Source organism: Drosophila novamexicana, unplaced genomic scaffold, assembly GCF_003285875.2.
Source record: "Drosophila novamexicana strain 15010-1031.04,08,12 unplaced genomic scaffold, DnovRS2.1 tig00001466-arrow-arrow-pilon, whole genome shotgun sequence".
In the NCBI taxonomy this organism is placed as follows: Eukaryota; Metazoa; Arthropoda; class Insecta; order Diptera; family Drosophilidae; genus Drosophila; species Drosophila novamexicana.
This window is the reverse complement of record NW_020824862.1, coordinates 785,656-802,788: the sequence shown is the minus strand read 5'-3', so window position 1 is coordinate 802,788 and position 17,133 is coordinate 785,656. Positions and strand designations below refer to the sequence as shown.

Sequence of the window (17,133 nt, the reverse complement as noted above, 5' to 3'; positions counted from 1 at the left end):
TGCGAAGCAGGCAGCCGTGGCACATGCAACAACGCTTTCACTGCCTCAGTTGCCTCAGCTGCCTGTTGGTACAAAATCCTAGCCAAAGATCAAAACGTGGGCGAGTGTTAGCATTCCCACGTTGCAGCTGCCGTCGTCGTCGTGGGGCTTGGTCAGCCATTAGTCACGCTCGGTTTTGTTTATCTGGCGCGTCGCATTCGCTCGAAATCGCAGCGCACATATAACATAGACATTGGCCGTTGTCTTTGCCAAAGAACAAATAAACAATCCGAAATATATGTGCGGCAATGTCCATAGATGTTGCCATGCCCAAACCCAATCCCAAACCCAATCCCGTTCCCGTTCCCGTTCCAGCTGCTGTCGAAGCGCATGTGTGTGTTGCCCTGGGGCTTATTATTATTGTTATTGGGGCCGCTGCCCGTTTGTTTGCATGGTTAAATAAGTCAGGCTAAGAGCCAAGTTAATGCCAACATCAGCAATAACAGCAACAAGTGCATTAGCTGAGAGCACTCGACTCTAAGATACCCTGTAATCAGCTACGCATTGCTGTTGGTATTCATCACGCTCCACACACTCGGGAAACTGATTTTTTTAATGTTCTTATAGTTTTAAATAGAATTTTTAGTGGTGCGAAGTATCCACGCATTCCATGCCAAATTTCGTTTATCTGGAGTCTTGATTCTTCGAAATGTGCTTTAAAATGCCATTTAGAAATCGATACTTATCGATTTTAGTACAATAGAGAAGTTGCGGAATCACCAAGCCAAAACTATAGATCTCGTAATCTTATAGAACACATGTACTTTAAAAATCATGCTATTGAAATCGATAGTTATCGATTGCTGGGTAATGGGGAAGAAGCAGCATGCCAAATATGCCGTTTCTTGATCACATAAGCTTTGAAGTACATTCAAATGTGAGTTTTAATATCGATATTTATCGATTTTACTTAACACAGATGCCACATTAAGTTGTTTTTAAATCTTTACAGTATGCTGAAAGGGAATGGAAATCCGAAAATCTATATTTATTGATTTTGGGACAGCTGGGAAGCTCACTGTCAGACGGCCTGAAGATACCCTTTTTCGACCATTTGTAATGGGTAGCGGGCACAACAACAACAGAAATGAACAGAGAGCATTGCCGCTTGTTGCTGCCGTGAGATATATGACTCCCGCTGCAACATCAACACTTCTTTGTTGTATGCCAAGCGGCATTTAAGCCGCCAAGGCAGCCAACAGATGCCAGTCTAAAATGGCCATAAAATTGTTTTGTACTTGGCATGGGAAGCGCAACCAAGGAAGTAACAGCTCGAGCCGAAGCCGGAGTCGTCGAGCCGTGTCCAATGCGCGTTCTGTGCAATTTACAATTAGTGCAAGTGAGAGGCGTCTATGTAGCTGGAGTAAGAGCTGGAGCTGGAGCTGGAGTAAGAGCTGGAGCTGGAGTAAGAGCTGAAGCAGGAGATGAAGCTGAAGCTGGAGCTGGAGTTGGAGCTGGAGTTAGAGCTGGAGCAGGAGCAGGAGCTGGAGTTAGAGCTGGAGCAGGAGCAGGAGCTGAAGCTAGAGCTGGAGCTGAAGCAGGAGCTGAAGCTGGACCTAGAGCTGGAGTTAGAGCTGAAGCAGGAGCTGAAGCTGGAGCTGGAGCTGGAGCAGGAGCTGAAGCTGAAGCAGGAGCTGAAGCTGGAGCCGGAGCAGGAGCTGAAGCTGGAGCCGGAGCTGGAGCAGGTGCTGATTGTTGTTAGCAACTCGAGCAACGGACGCTGGACCCATCTGCTTGAGATTCGGGCTTGGCCGGAAACCGGACGAGGTAAGCTGAAACATGTTAAACGCATCTCCAAACTTGTCACAGTTACTTAGGCAGATCTCGCATGCGCTGCGCCCATGATGACTGCGTCGGCCAAACATGCTGCGGCAGAGCACGACTCCCACCACAGCAGCTATTGATAGCAAACGTTTGAATGCAAATCGGGTTTAGCTGAGGGAGAAGGTACGTCTGGCCCACACACGGTGGCAAACCTGTCAAGTGGCATGATCGCAACAGCGGAAATGTCGTTTCGATTATGCTCGCGCAATATTCCACGCGCAACCGTGGAAAATTGGTGAAATGCCAGTGAATAAACATTTTTTGCTGGCACACACTTAAGAATCTTTAATCACAAGTCGTCGACTTTTGCAAAGTAATAACAGTTCAAGCTTGTTCTCAAATTTAATTTCTATATAAAATGAAAGCTGCTAAATAAGTAGCGCTATTGAAACCTCAAGAACGAGAATTGGGCGATATCCCAGAATTTTCCCAACGCTTTTTGAGGAACACAAAACTGACGTCTATCCATAGTTCCCGATACGCTCTTGCCAGCCCATAAAAATATCGACAGTAATATATGATGATAATCGCCATGATATTCATATTGCCATTCCCACCAAGATTTGCAGCTCGTGACCTCGATCCATGGCTGACCAGGCCCACACTCATCTGCCTGCGTTAATGTACAGGGTGTGCATAGCTGAAGCTCACCTACATTTGCAAGAACATGGATAGACTTGCGGATGGACGGAGGGACGGGCGGGCGGACGCATTCAACGAACAGTATCAGAAAGTGATCATAAATCTGTATAACCTGTATGTTGATTTTCACCAACTCGCTCGGCACATGCAGGTGTGCGTGTGTGTGTGTGTGTGTGTGCACTCAAAAAAAAATTGTTTTCTACATTTGAGCAAAAGAAAGAAAACTACAAAATGTGCTTGTTTTTTGTAGAAGAGATATACATACATATATGTGTAGTAGCACATTTGTTTGAGAGAAGATACTTTTCCGAACTTAAGAAAATTGTTCGAAAAGATACACAAATTCAGTTTCATGTGCGTGTGTGTGTGTGTGAGTGTATGTGTGAGTGTGTGTGTGTGTGTGTGTGTGTGTGTGAGTGTGTGTGTGTGAGTGTGTGTGTGTGTGTGTGAGTGTGTAGGCCAAGTTGTAGTCGCGTTCTGTATGCCCCCAAATATGAAAAGTGAATTTTTTGCGGCACTCGCTCCACTTCAGCCTTCGACTTGTACGCTTTTGTTTGTTGTTGTTGTTCTTGTTGTTGTTGTTGTTCTTGTTGTTGTTGTTGTTGTTGTTGTTGTTGTTGTTGTTGTTCTCTTCGCACTTTTGTCTTTGGGTCGCAGTTACTTGATTTTATTTTATTTAGTTTTGTGTGTTTTTTGCGCACTTGGCCTTAATTGCGCATGCGCGCGCACTTTCAATTCCTTTGGCTGATGACGCGGACGTTGCCACAGCTGCTGCTGGGCGGGTGGGAGGGGAGGGGGCTATGAGGCACGCAGGGCGAGGGGCGCACAAAACGTGCGGCAAATTAAAGCCGCAGCAAAAGTAGATTTGAAGCGCGACAATAATGATGCGGCACTGAAATATAATCATATTCATGCTGAGCAGGGGCTCAGGTGAGCAGCTGGGCAGGTGAGCAGCTGGGCAGGTGAGCAGCTGGGCAGGTGGGCAGGTGGGGTGTGGCCCAGGAGCAAGAAATTGAGGCGGGCGAATCCAAACGAAAATGGCACGAAACAAAAAAAAAACAAGCAGCGAACCGCTGTTTTGGCCCAGGCCCGGGCCCGGTCAAAAAGCAAGTTCATGGCAACAACAACAACAAGCGAGAAGCGAAGCTAAAAGAAGAAGCGAGCCAGAGAACACCGACAAGAGCATACCCTATTGAAACATTGTGTTAAATACATTTCATTATCGCCCATAATGATATATAGAAATCAAAATGTATATAAACTAGCAAACAGTTGTACTAAAGCGAATCAAGGGAGTACCCTTAATGTCATTAGCCCAGCTAGTCATATATATGTATGCATGTATGCATGTATGTATGCATGTATGTATGTATGGCTGACTGCGGGTTAAATCGAATTGGAATAGTTCAGCTACAGCAACTTGTCCATTCATGCGTAAACCCGCAAAGCCTGAATGAACATGTTTTGCTACCCTGATCTAATTGAAGTGTATCGAGAAAGAAAGAAAGAAAGAAAGAAAAAGAGCTTTAAGATTGTCTCTCGCATACAGATTTCTAGAGGCTGCCAGAGGCAGCGAGATGTTTTTATTATAAATTGTATATATTTGTTTTTTTTATATATATTTATTTATTTTTTGTTTTTTTGCCACTTTGGTAACAGGTTCGTCGTCGTTGTGGGGAAAAAGTCAAACGGCTCAATAATCGAAGACAGCTCCGAGTGCAAGTGCGAGTGCGACTCCAACTCCGACGACGGCTGGGCTCACTGGCAGCCGGATAAAATGAGGACAACAACAGCGACAACTTTAATGAGGTTATGTCTAGCTTGTTTGTGTCTGTGCAAATGCATGTATGTGTGTGCATCTGTGTATTTGCAACGGTGTTTGCCTATCTGTGTATATTACGGTGCCCATATCCATGTCCGTGTACACTACACACATATATACATATGCATACACGTGTATGTGTGTCAGCTGGGATAGGCCAGTTTTGGTCTTTTTGGTTTTTGGTTTTTGTTTTTCGTTTATCTTTTCGTTTTGTGGTTTTTGCTCAAATGCAGCCCCGAAACAAACATAAACAAAGCAAAAACAAAAAAAAACACAAATGCATTGCATATTTGCTTACCTCTTCCTTTGGTCGTAATGCCTGGTACGAGCACTCGTAATTGCTGTTGACTTTTGTTGCCTTGGCTGTTGTTATTAATGTTGCTGCATATTTTTGTTAGCTTACAGCAAAATTGCACAAATCATAAGATTACAAAAAAAAAAAAGCCAAAAAAAAATAATAATAAACAATCAAAACACCCAACAACTATAAAATATGCACAAAATTCAAATGCTTTTCACTTCACACTACAACGAAACCGAAAGAAAAAAAATAAACAAAAAAAAACCATCGATAACAAAAACAAATCGTGGCTTGAAAGCAGAAAAAACCGTTGCACGCCTGCGCTTTCAAAATTGTTTTGGCTAAGCTTTTTGTGCGACGCAGACGCAGCGCCAACTTTCATGTACGAGTGTTCAAAGCAAACTGACAACGGCGACGGCGACGACGATGGCGATGGCGATGGCGACGGCGACGACGACGGCTCCTCCAATTCGATTGCGACTGCGCCAATCACCGCTGCCGACGAGCAGCTCTGACTGTTTAGCCGTATTCCAGCTAGAAACGAACAAAGCGCGCAGTCGCCATAGATTGCATCTAGTCACAGTTGGGAAATTAAAGCTAAAAGCAAATATATTGCTCTTATTACATAATTGTTATAATGGCTGTAGGGCAATTTTTAATTTTGCAATTAGCGACACACAAACGTTTTCAGTTTTAAGAACTATGGCAACTCAATATAATTTTCCATATTTCAACTACGTACTGAATTGTTAAGGAATTTTTTGCTAAGCTGTAAAAACTTTTCATTTTACGGCTATCAAAGTTGACAGCACTGTTGCGCCTGCTCAATTCGCTTAGTCGGCGGCGTTGCCACTGCGCTGCAATTACACCGACCTATTCGCCGCGACCGCAGTCGTCGTTGCTCGCGGGCAGCGCGACGACGTCGCCGCCGCACTTTGCCGACTGATTAGCTGCCGATGCTGCCACAGTGGTCGCTGCCTTGCCTCAGTTAATTTCCTTCAATCTTTGCGGCTTTTTCGCATATGGGTTAGTGCTCAAACATGCATTACGTGTATACATAAGAATGCTTGTACGAATATTTACCTGTACAACTGTACATTCGTAATGGCCGTCCGCAAATTGACCCATAAAATTATAACGTGGATTTTGTTGTTTGAACATCGCTTTGCCTACGATAGATTGTCATAGTCCATATTCAGATTTTCAACAAAGACTTATTTATGTATGTATGTATGTATGTACATGTATACATATCAACACCCACACACAGCTCAACAGCAGTGAGCAGACTTTTTCGAAAGACTGTTGCGGCAGATTCACAGTACTTGCTTTCAGGAGAGATATGTATGGATACATGTATGCATGGATCGAAACGCTTCAATATCATTCGAAATATAATCACGATCTGGTCGTCGACGCCGAGTTCTTCGATTAGCATGCAAAAAGGTGGCCCCAGCGAGAATTGGCCAATAGAATTAAGGCTCGAATGGAAGATACTCGCATCACTGAGCTCTTAACTGATTTGATTTCTGCATTAAATATGTAAATGAAGTGTAATTTTATAAGAATTTGATGTGACCAGACCCCAACACAAAAGGCTGCAAATCGGTTCAAGCTGAACCGGTTCGAACCCGTTCACTAAACATTTGTCTAGACATATTTGGTAGATGTCAAGAGATAATAACTACAGTGTGTATGTATTATATATATATAATAATATTATTATTTAAAGCTTTCAGTAATAAAAACCAAGCTTTGAACATAAAAACTGGTTCATAAATGTGCAAAACCAGGTTCACGAACCGAGCGACTCGGTTCGAAAAGTGAACCGAATTGAAGTATTTGCAGCCCAGCAAGCAATATATTCTTTAAGATCTTACCTCACCTAACCTATTCAATGGAAAACTTACCGAATCCATAGATTGTTGATAATACAACAAGTGTCACAGAAGATAGAGTAAAAAAGTTTTGTTTTTGCGTTCGATTTTAATAACAGCACATTACAGAAGTCTGATCCTGTGAGCATCCTTTTACGCCCTAACCTCAAAAGCCTTATAGGTATACTCCTCGATGACTTTCATATTCTTAATGATGAACTCCTTAACGGCAGCCACGTATTCGGCTGCCGAGGCGATAACCTTTTTGAAGGCCTCTATCACCTTGCCCTCGCCCTGCAGCTGGCCCTTGTAGAGATCTTCGGAGACCCGGGTTATGTAGCCGCGTATTCCCAAGACTTTTGCCTGGGCGACGGCAAACAGTTCGAACGCCTCCTTTGGCACCTTGCCACGGACCTCAAAATCGCAGGCCATGATCTTTGGCTTGGCTTCGTGAGTTGCCATTTTGCCTGGCTCGAATCAATATTATAGTAGATGCTGTGAAACAATTTCGAAAGCCTGCTCCGAACTGAGCTAGGCTCCTAAGATTTCCCCTAAGTTTTAGCTAAAGCATGCCCGGACCTTGCTAAGCGGATAGGATCGGATCGAGGAATAAAAATGAAAACGACAAAAAATTCAAATTAAAATTTAAAAAAATAATCACTCGCACTTGCTGCTTAGTGTAAATTGGCACATAATATAATTATAACAAAAACAAAACGAAAATGAATTAAATTTAAATCACAACTCGGTTTCAAGTCTTTTTCGACATCAAGTCTCCGTCGAATGTAAGTCGTAGCTCAGTCTAAAAGCGATTTATCTCGACTTTGTTGTGCGTCGACTCCTCCCTTAGGACGGGTACCACGGTGCGGCTGGAGGGGTCACATGAGCAGGGGAGGGGGTTGGGCATAAAATGATTATAAATTAAATAAATTGCTTTATTAAATAGCAAAGACGGCGACGACAACAACAACAGATGACACGCACAGAAGACAATGCAACAAATAAGGTATTTAACATAAAAGAAAACACGTAGAACGCACCGACGCTAAAATACCCTTCACATCGACTTGATGTAAAACCCATATTATATTTAACACCCGAAAGATTCCACTTTCATTTCTTGGCTCAAGGAATCTTCCCCATATATTACAAGATTTGAGCATTATAATAAGACTTGGCAAGAATAATCCATATATATACATATATAGAGTGTGAATTTTTAATATAGCAAATATCCATTTATCCATTTTGAATACATTTATTGATTTAATTAAATGCTGTTAAAAAATTGTAAATTAAGAAAAGAAAAAACGAATCTTTGTTGCACAATTTGTTGTCAAACTACTTGAAAAACGTGTGAGGCTTGATTTTTGAAGTGGAATGGAAGGCAAATGTGAGTTGTTCTCAAGGGCAGGTGAGGCTAACGGCGGCTTGGCACGTGACGTCACGCGGCGTGTTTTGAAGCACTTTTCCCAGAAAGCTTTGAAAATTCGCTGCACGCAATTATGCGCAATTTCCATGCCACAAAATAGCGCGGAAAATTATTACATAAGACATGACCAGCTCCAGATTCAACAGATAGCAAGTGGCACATAAGCATAAACATGGACAAGTCTATATATATGTATATATAGCTATATATTTAATGGATTCCTGTTAACAGTTTTAAGATTCGTTTAAGCAAACACTTGTTCGTGCACAGCTGACTTTAACTTAGGTGCCATACGGATATACAATATATATAGATATATTTGACAGGTATACAAAAAAAAGTTGCGTATTAGCATTATATGTATATAGATGGGTGTACATGATATTCATATAGTTTACAGAAGATTCATTGTTCGCTTTATGACCCACACAGAAGCCATGAGAATTTCGGTTTCACAATAAAAAGACAAAAGAAAAAAAACAAAAAAGAACCCCTTGGTTTTGTAGGGGCTTACGTTCTGCAGATGGATAGCGTGTCCAGTAGAAAGACGGCGCCATTGATGATCATCAGGGAGCCGGCGGCGATGGCGTTGCGCTTGCGCTCCTTCAGGAAATCGTATTTATCATGCCACTCATCAATGACCAGGGCACCGGAGGCCACGAACAGAATGCAGCCCAGCAGCGAGATTAGGGCATTCAGCCGTTTCTCCACAACCGAATTGATCACGTGTCCTATGCGAAGAGAATTTGAGAGATTAGGGATTAGGGATTAGGAATGCATCATCTCGTATACTCACCGATCAGCAGCACGGCGCAGATGATTGTGTAGCCGCCAATGGTGCCGCAGACAATCAATGGACGCTTGCTCAGATCCTCGACAACCTCGTAGAGCACAACGCAGGCAATGGCAATGCCCTGGGATTATAAGAAAATATGTACAACAACAATTACTCAACTGTTTTGGGTTAATAAATGAAGCCTGCCTGCAGAACAGTTCAAATAAGCTTTTTATACCCTGAACCATGCTCGAGTTTGTTTCCGATAATCGATAACTTACTCCGTTTCCAAGCAATCGATAAAAATCGATATCGATATCAGGTTTTTTGGGCATTTTTGGTAAATAATATAGCTTCTTAAATAGAATATATATGCATTTGATGTTGGAAGAACAGGGTTCAGGGTATCCCCTAGTCGGGAGCTCCCAACTAGAGCCTCTTACTTGTTTATCTTGCAGCACTCTTGCACAAGATATTAAGATTAGATGAGACGTCTCCCTCTAAGTGAAGTCTATATCATATTGATCTTTAATAATAGCCGATCCGATATAGACAATCAAAGGCCCAATCAAATTGATTAGCATTACAGTTCGCAGTTGAATTCAGTTTTGGATCCGAACCGGAGCTCGTCTTGTAACGCATGGAACTAGACATCTCCGAGCCCATAAAGTATATATATTCCAGATCAGCCTAGATCAGCCTCCGTCCGTTCGTCCACCTGTCCGTCTATCTGTTTGCGGTATCGATTTTGATCGATTGCTTGGAAACGGGGCAAGTTATCGATTATCGAAAATAAATTCTTACTGCGCGGAGTCTAGGAGATCTCCCATACTCTCTCATACATACGGACGGATGGACGGACGGAGATACGGACATGGCTAGATCGATATATATTTATATTCTTTATGAGATCGGAGATGCTTTCTGCTGCCTGTTACTTGTATTTGCACAAAAGCAATGTACCCTTTTACCCATTTTCAATGTTTATAGGGTTCAAAACGATTCGGTTTAAAAAGCGGTTATCAGCAAAAATATAGACATATATATATTTTGAAATATCAACTTGAAAGATGTTAGCTTATATAGTTTAGCAAAATATGCAGCTGGCTTTCATGACTAATACTGGCCTCTATTATTTCTTATAAATGTGACCTATGTGATTCATCCCAAAGTGCGCTAGAAAAGTACATAAGCACGTTGAAATTGGTTTGGCTTCTGCAAGTTTTATTGGGCATGAAATATGACAAATGTGTCAGCGATAAAAATGGCGGCTGTGGCAAAGGCCAATACGCCCGAGGCCAAGATGGTGTTCTTTTCGCTGGCAATCTCGTAGCAGTTCATCCAGCGATCGAGTATGATGGCGCCGGTCGAGACGAAGAGCACACAGCCGGCGACCGTGAAGAGTATATCGATGCGCTTGTCCAGTTTGGCGCCCACCAGATGCCCTGCAATTGAAGCGGCAATTCAGGCTAACGGCCGCGGCACCACAATCAATCACATCATATTACCTATGATCAGGACACTGCAGATGATCAGATAGCCGGTCAGCGTTCCACAGACCAGCATCGCCTGGCTGCTGTAGCTGTGATCCGCCACGCCCTCAATCAAGATTATGATGCTGGCGGTGAAGATCTGCGACGAGGGCTCGAAACATGCATGAGATGCTTGTCGACGGACAATTGTGGAACAGAAGGCACATGGAAACGGACAGACACACGAGTTGGTACAGTAAACTCTAGGTGCAGGTGCATTCACAAACATTTTGATTTCTTGACACAAACTTGGAGCGGAAATATGGCATATAAATGGAAATTAGAAGACTATATAGAACTTTTCAATTGAACTTCTAGTTGAAGTAAGAGAACATAACATGGAAACCAGATTTAACATTGACTATACAAACACTTTGAGAAACCTATATTAGATAAGTTAAGTTCAAGGAGCAGCTTGCCTAAGAAATATAATATATAAATATATGGAAATTAGAAGACTATATAGAACTTTTCAATTGCACATCTGCTTGAAGTAAGAGAACATAACATTTAAACCAGATTTAGCATTGACTATACAAACACTTTAAGAAACCCATATTAGATAAGTTAAGTTCAAGGAGCAGCTTGGCTAAGTAAATAGGTAAGACTTAAGGACTTGAAGTTTTGTTAAATTGAAATGAAATTTTTGTACGGAAGCAGAATTAACAAGCGCATTTCCAACTTAAGCACTTAAAGTTGAGTGGCATTCAAATGTTATCAGAAGTCGTATTGCCTGTTGTCATTTAATATGGCAAAAGTCGACGGACTTAACGCTATACGGAATTGCCAACAGCGAGTGCTCGGAGTGCCTGGGTGAAGCCAATTTGCTTATCAAATATGGAAATAATTTAGATATCGATATGGCAAATGGGCGTAATATTAATGGGCAGCAGTGTCAACAAATGGAGCTAACTAGCTCTCTCTCTATATATATATATATATATATATATATGTGTGTGTGTAGGGAAGGGCTCTGGGGCAATCAATCAATTAGGAACGCCGTTAGACGCCGCTAATTGCCAGCTAAAAGGATGTGACACAGCAACATATCCTGTCGCGGCGCCCACACTCCGAACCGCCAATTGTTTGATTTGTAATGCGAGCTGCCAATAACAACAACAAAATATCATTAAGGTAGCATGTTTAGGGGCTTTGAGATAAAAAAAAAACAGAAAAAAAGCACAGGCTCATGGTCATATCGGACCAGATATATGTGTGTATCTATATTAGCGGCTTATTGTTTATGTCACGCCCATTAGCAGCAAATAAAATTGGCCAAAATGATGTCAATAATTACCAAATGTTGCGCACATTTGTTTGCATATGCCAGTCACATTCTACTTTATTTATTGCCCAATTGGCAAGAGACAAACAAAAGGTCGTCGCAAATGTTTCAATATGAAAACCGAAAATCCGGTCTCGAATTTCAGGCTTTGTTTTTTTTTTTATGAATTTCATGAATTTGTCTGCCAAATCGAATAGAAAGTTTCCTTCTAACAATTCTTACGTTTTTATAGTAATATAAGCAATTTTTTTTATGTTTTAGAAACTATTTTTTGGATATTTGGAAACATTTCTGTTATGCTTGACTTGTTTTAGAGTCTTTCTCTAATTTTTCTGATTTTAAATTAAAATTTTAAAATTTAATTATATTAATGAAACAATTATAATAATACTAATAATGACTAATTTAATGCAATAATAATAAAAAAAAAATAATAATAAATTAATAATAAATGTAATATTAATAATGATAGAAATGATAGTCATACAAAATATAATAAAATAATAATATAAATAATAACAAAATACGAAATTCGAATAATGACAATAAGAAAATTAAAATAATGTTAATAAAAATTATACTAATAAAACGAATACTAACAAATAAATAATAAGAAGAAGAAGAAGGCAAAGAAAATTATAATAATAATAACAATTGAAATAACAATAACAGTTAGTATTATTATTACTATGATCATAATGAATAATAACAATTGAAATAGCAATAACAATTATTACTATTGCAAGTATTATAATGTTCCTTACTTATTTATAAGCCTAACAAATTTTGGCAATTACCTAAATTAAAATGCCTCTAACGTATTTTGGCTTGGCCATCTGAGTTTATGGGCTCCTAAATATTTGATTACCAATTCATGAGACAAATTGCGTAAAAATATGAACTTGGGCCTTGCGACGGCCCATTTGATTACAATAAAAATAATGATTCATTTTGACATTGACTGAAAACGCGTTTCGAAACTTTCAAAAAAAACCCTAGCTTATTTATTTTTTTGTAATTAATTCAAGCAAATGCCAATAGTTAATTGTCCCACAAAATGTTCTTTAGCCCTGATTGTATATATCTTATATATATCTATCTATATAGATTTTTGGTCCAAACATAATTATTATCATGCGACCTAATAATGTTACAATTTGTTTATAATCAAATAATATTACAAATTTCAAGGCTGTGAAATAAATTAAAATACAATTTGTACATAAAGAATAACTTTATTTACAAATGTTTTACGAGGCACACCCAAAATATATTTTATGGGCCCGACAAAACTCGACCAGGCACATTTTCGGCTACTAACAAAAAACTAGAAAAAAAAGCTAGATGAATAAGAAAAAAACTGTTTTTAAATTAGAATAATTGTCTATTTAAGCCAATGATCCTTGAGGATCGGAAACTACGCAGAACTCTTTGGGTTCCATCTCCGAGCACATCTCGAATTATGCTTTTGAGTTTAGTTCAGACCAAGTTCGATTGAACGGGTCATTAAAATTAACTACTGAACTTATTCAATGATTCGTGAACTAAATCGGTCATTTACACGACGAACGATACATTCATGATACTCGTTCAGTCGTTCATGAACTCATATCAGCTCAGCCGTTCCTGAACGATACATTCTTTTGGGATGTTCAGTTCTTAATAAACATAAAAGATCACTTTTGATTTGACTGCATAACTAGGCGAATAGTACATGACCGACTGAATAGCTGAACGAGTGAACTAAATGACCGATTTAGTTCACGGCCAGAAAATGAACGAGTGAACTTATTCAGCAAATTGAACTAGAAAACCGCACTTTACTTTTGAGAGCATTCTATACAAATTATACTTTCGACAGCTTCCAAGTTATAGATAATCAGATTAACGAAAATTCAATGGCAAATGGAATTTATACAATTTGCATGTGTTTAAGATTTTTACTTGATTCGTTAACAATTGCCAGGCTGATGCATGCGAAGCCACAGACATTGGAAATTCCAGGTAATTACGCCTATTTGGCTGGCCAGGGTGAGGTCTGTTTATGGCCTAAATATAGCCGAGCAACTTGTACAAATGAAGCGCCGCCGTTTCGCACCATGCCCATACATCAATTTAATACAGAAATCAGGTGCGCTTTGTACATAGTTAAAGGCATTTAGCAATTAATTATACGACGCTGACACGCCACACTGACATTGGCCGAACGAGCTGAACGAGCTGAGCGACCCGGCGCGGCCATTTGTTAGGGCAAAAAACAACAAGTAAGAGGTTCTAGTCGGGAGCTCCCGACTAGGGGATACCCTGAACCCTGTTCTTCCAACTACAAACGCAAATATATATACTATTCTAGAAGCTACATGTCAAAAGAACAGAATTTCGATATCGATTTTTATCGATTACTTGGAAACGGGGCAAGTTATCACTTATCGGAAACAAACTCGATCTGCGCAGGCACTTGGAGCACCTACATCCAATTTCAAGTCTCCAGCTCTTATAGGTTCTGAGATCCTTGCATACGGACTGACGGACGGACGGACGGACAGACAGACAGACAGGCATGGCTAGATCGACTCGACAGTTGATGCTGATCAAGACTATATACTTTATGGGGCCGGAGATGCTTCCTTCTGCCAGTTACATACATTTGCACAAATACAATATACCCTTTTCAGCGTATAAAAAGAATGTATTGCCAATTGTGAAAGTAACAAATGCGCCAGTTAACACATTTATTAGCTCGTAAATAAATTGCTGAGTGTATTCAAAGATTTGTGTTTGTTTTTGTGTTTGTTTTTCGCCAAAAAGGAATGAACCTGAAGGCGGGGTCACACACTATACACGCCTCATATGTATGTATGTACATAATATCTAAGGCAAACAATCATTGCCGGCGCCTTATCTGCAACGCTTTGAGCTCTTACCCATGACCAGCGATCCATAAGCCAATAACAAACATTTGGCCCGAACGGCTCGGATGCGTCAGCACTGGCTGCTGCTGGTCAGCTCATTAAGCCAAATATACATATATATATATATATATATATATATATATATATATATGTGTGTGTGTACATATATAAATGAAAATTAACTATGCCACGCACACAGTTTTTTTTATTTTGTTTTAGTTTATTCAATGCAGCGCCCGCAGCTACAACCTTTGGCGCACATGGCGTATGCGTAATGTAAATCTTTTTGCGCTCGCACTTGCCATTATGACATCATCATCAACATCAACATCATCATCATCATCAACGGCAGCAGCAGCAGTTCGTGCGATTTGAGGCGCGTCTCGGTTTGATTTTAATTCATTTAATTAGTCAGCCAAAGCCTGTACACCTTTAAGGTGTGGTCATGGGCCGCAACACATGCAACACAATCACGTCCCAGCAGTACACACACACACACACACACACACATTGATCTAGCCATATGGCCATAAAGTTAGCTTGGATTAATATACAAGCACAATTAACCTTAAAAAAAAAAAGTATTGATCACATTATGATTCATTTCATGTCAACTTTTGTTTACGTACAGCATGAACAAGGAGAGCAGCAAGAACTATTCATTGCTGTAGACCGAATTCTGAATACACTCTTGACTCTTGAATTAAAAAACAACAAAGCATATAGATTAAGTTGCCATTCGATCTAAGCACATATCTCATGCCATTATTTACTCGCATAATGCCAGCTTTATAGTATATTTAGCTATATATTACCGTTATTTCGTGACAATAAACGTCTCAATTGCAAGTCAAGATTAAAATAGTTGGCAAATTATGTGTCAATGTCAATGCTCCATATTTAACTGTGATCCACTGACCCAGCTGATAAAATGGGAAGAGCAATCATGAAGTCATTCACGGATTTGTGCACAAAGGGGCATGCGTCATGTTGCAGTGTTGTGGAACGGCGTTATCAGAATGACTCGCGATCGAGTATAACGGGAATGCCAATAATGCACATGAATAATAAACAAAAAAACAACAGCTGATAAACTCCAGTGAAAACAAAAATGCAATGAGCATTTAAATATACATATGTATTTGTATGTATTCGAAATACAATTTGCCTATTATTATTAACAAATTGCACAAAAGGCAATCAACTAAATTTAAGCGCAATTGAAGCGCAAGTAACAACTAAATATGTACGTATGTGAATAAATCGTCAAAAATAAAGCAGTCTGCGTAACGGTGACATCATGGAGAGCATCATCTCGGCATTATTCGCCGGAAGTCATATCCATGAGAAACAAGCGACCAATTGTTTTGTTTGGGGGTTGATCTCAAGATCTGACTGAATATTAATGACATCATGCCCGGCTTCGGATAACAAAAGACAAATACGCAACAGCACGCATTAAAGAACTACGCAGTTAGTTGCCAGTGCTAATGCCATGAAAAAGGAAGCACACAACCAAAAGCAAAACAAAAAATACCAAAAACAGAACCTCAAATGAAGTCATGACCAACAATGAAAACGAGTCTGGCCAATGGGAACCGGTTTCTTGCTTCAAGGCAACTGGCGCAAGGGTAGAAATAAGAAGACAAAAAGTAAAGAAAAAGTAAATCAAAACAACGGCAACAAGCGGACTCGCTCAAAGTAAGTTGAAAGTGAGAATGGGGAAGGGGTGAAGAGTAAGACATAACGGGAGCAAAAGGGAGCAGCAGCCAATACAAGCACAAACGAGCGCAGATTTGTCTGCTACGAAGCGATAGATAGTCAAGACAACAACTGATGAGAAGGACTCAAAGCGTAGAGGCAGAGAGTCGCATAGATATAGATAGTCACACACAGAATACATGCATACGTATATGTATGTATGTATGCATGTATGCATGTACATATAGAATTGACACTGATCAGTATTGCACTTACCAGCTCGATGATCTTCAATAGCAAACGGTTGTTGAACTCCATGGTGTTTCCTTTATGACGTATTTACTTCGCTTTTGAAATGCTTTAGCTTTCGGTTAATTCCCACTCACGCTCGAACTGTGTGCACGTCTTGCCCAAACGCTGTGCGAAAACTGACTAAATCAAAGCAGCGCCAGCGCGCGCATCCAAAGCTCAGGCAACTTGGGCAGCGTCAATCGGTGACGGCGACGTTGACGGCAACGGCGGCAGCGACTGCGACTGCGGACAGCGACAATGCTATCGACGTTAACGACAGCAACTGGTGTATGCGTATTTATGGTTTGTGTGTACGCACACACACAAATACTCACACACAAATACTATTATTCTCATCAACATCAATAGCCAAATAATAACTCCTTACACATGTATGTATGTATGTAAGTAAGTAAATAAATTATGAATATGTGCGCAGATTATCAGGACTCTTTCCCAAAACTGATTAATAAACGTTAAAAATCCAAATTAAGGATTTTATTAAGGCTTGAAATGAAATAACTTAAATTTTTGGACACTTTTCAGATGTTTTCCTGTATGATTTGTGCTATTTATGCTATTATTTTGACTTTTTAAATATAGGAAAACTTTTTTGTTTTTTTTTCGATCTACTTCCTTCTCATTTTCAAATATCTGCGTAACATATCATAGAAGACGGACTCCACCATGTTCCCGCTAT

The 17,133-nt window shown here is 40.1% G+C and overlaps 3 protein-coding genes across 3 annotated transcripts; all 3 read right to left on the bottom strand.

Moving 5' to 3' along the window:
- Positions 1 to 6,616: 6,616 nt before the first annotated feature.
- LOC115767853 (acylphosphatase-1) lies at positions 6,617 to 7,054 on the bottom strand. The gene has a single exon (XM_030712206.1). The coding sequence runs from the start codon at positions 6,965 to 6,967 to the stop codon at positions 6,659 to 6,661; it is 309 nt and encodes a 102-aa protein (XP_030568066.1). The 5' UTR covers positions 6,968 to 7,054; the 3' UTR covers positions 6,617 to 6,658.
- A 1,072-nt stretch (positions 7,055 to 8,126) lies between these two features.
- On the bottom strand, positions 8,127 to 16,920 carry LOC115767851 (protein snakeskin). Its single transcript, XM_030712204.1, has 4 exons — positions 16,769 to 16,920; positions 16,419 to 16,676; positions 8,734 to 8,851; positions 8,127 to 8,668 (listed from the first exon to the last, which is right to left on the bottom strand). Exons 2-4 carry the CDS (start codon positions 16,458 to 16,460, stop codon positions 8,448 to 8,450), a joined length of 381 nt encoding a protein of 126 aa, XP_030568064.1. The 5' UTR covers positions 16,461 to 16,676; positions 16,769 to 16,920; the 3' UTR covers positions 8,127 to 8,447.
- LOC115767850 lies at positions 9,717 to 10,704 on the bottom strand. The gene is made up of 2 exons (XM_030712203.1): positions 10,221 to 10,704; positions 9,717 to 10,157 (listed from the first exon to the last, which is right to left on the bottom strand). The coding sequence occupies exons 1-2, from the start codon at positions 10,471 to 10,473 to the stop codon at positions 9,937 to 9,939; spliced, it is 474 nt and encodes a 157-aa protein (XP_030568063.1). The 5' UTR covers positions 10,474 to 10,704; the 3' UTR covers positions 9,717 to 9,936.
- Positions 16,921 to 17,133: the final 213 nt, after the last annotated feature.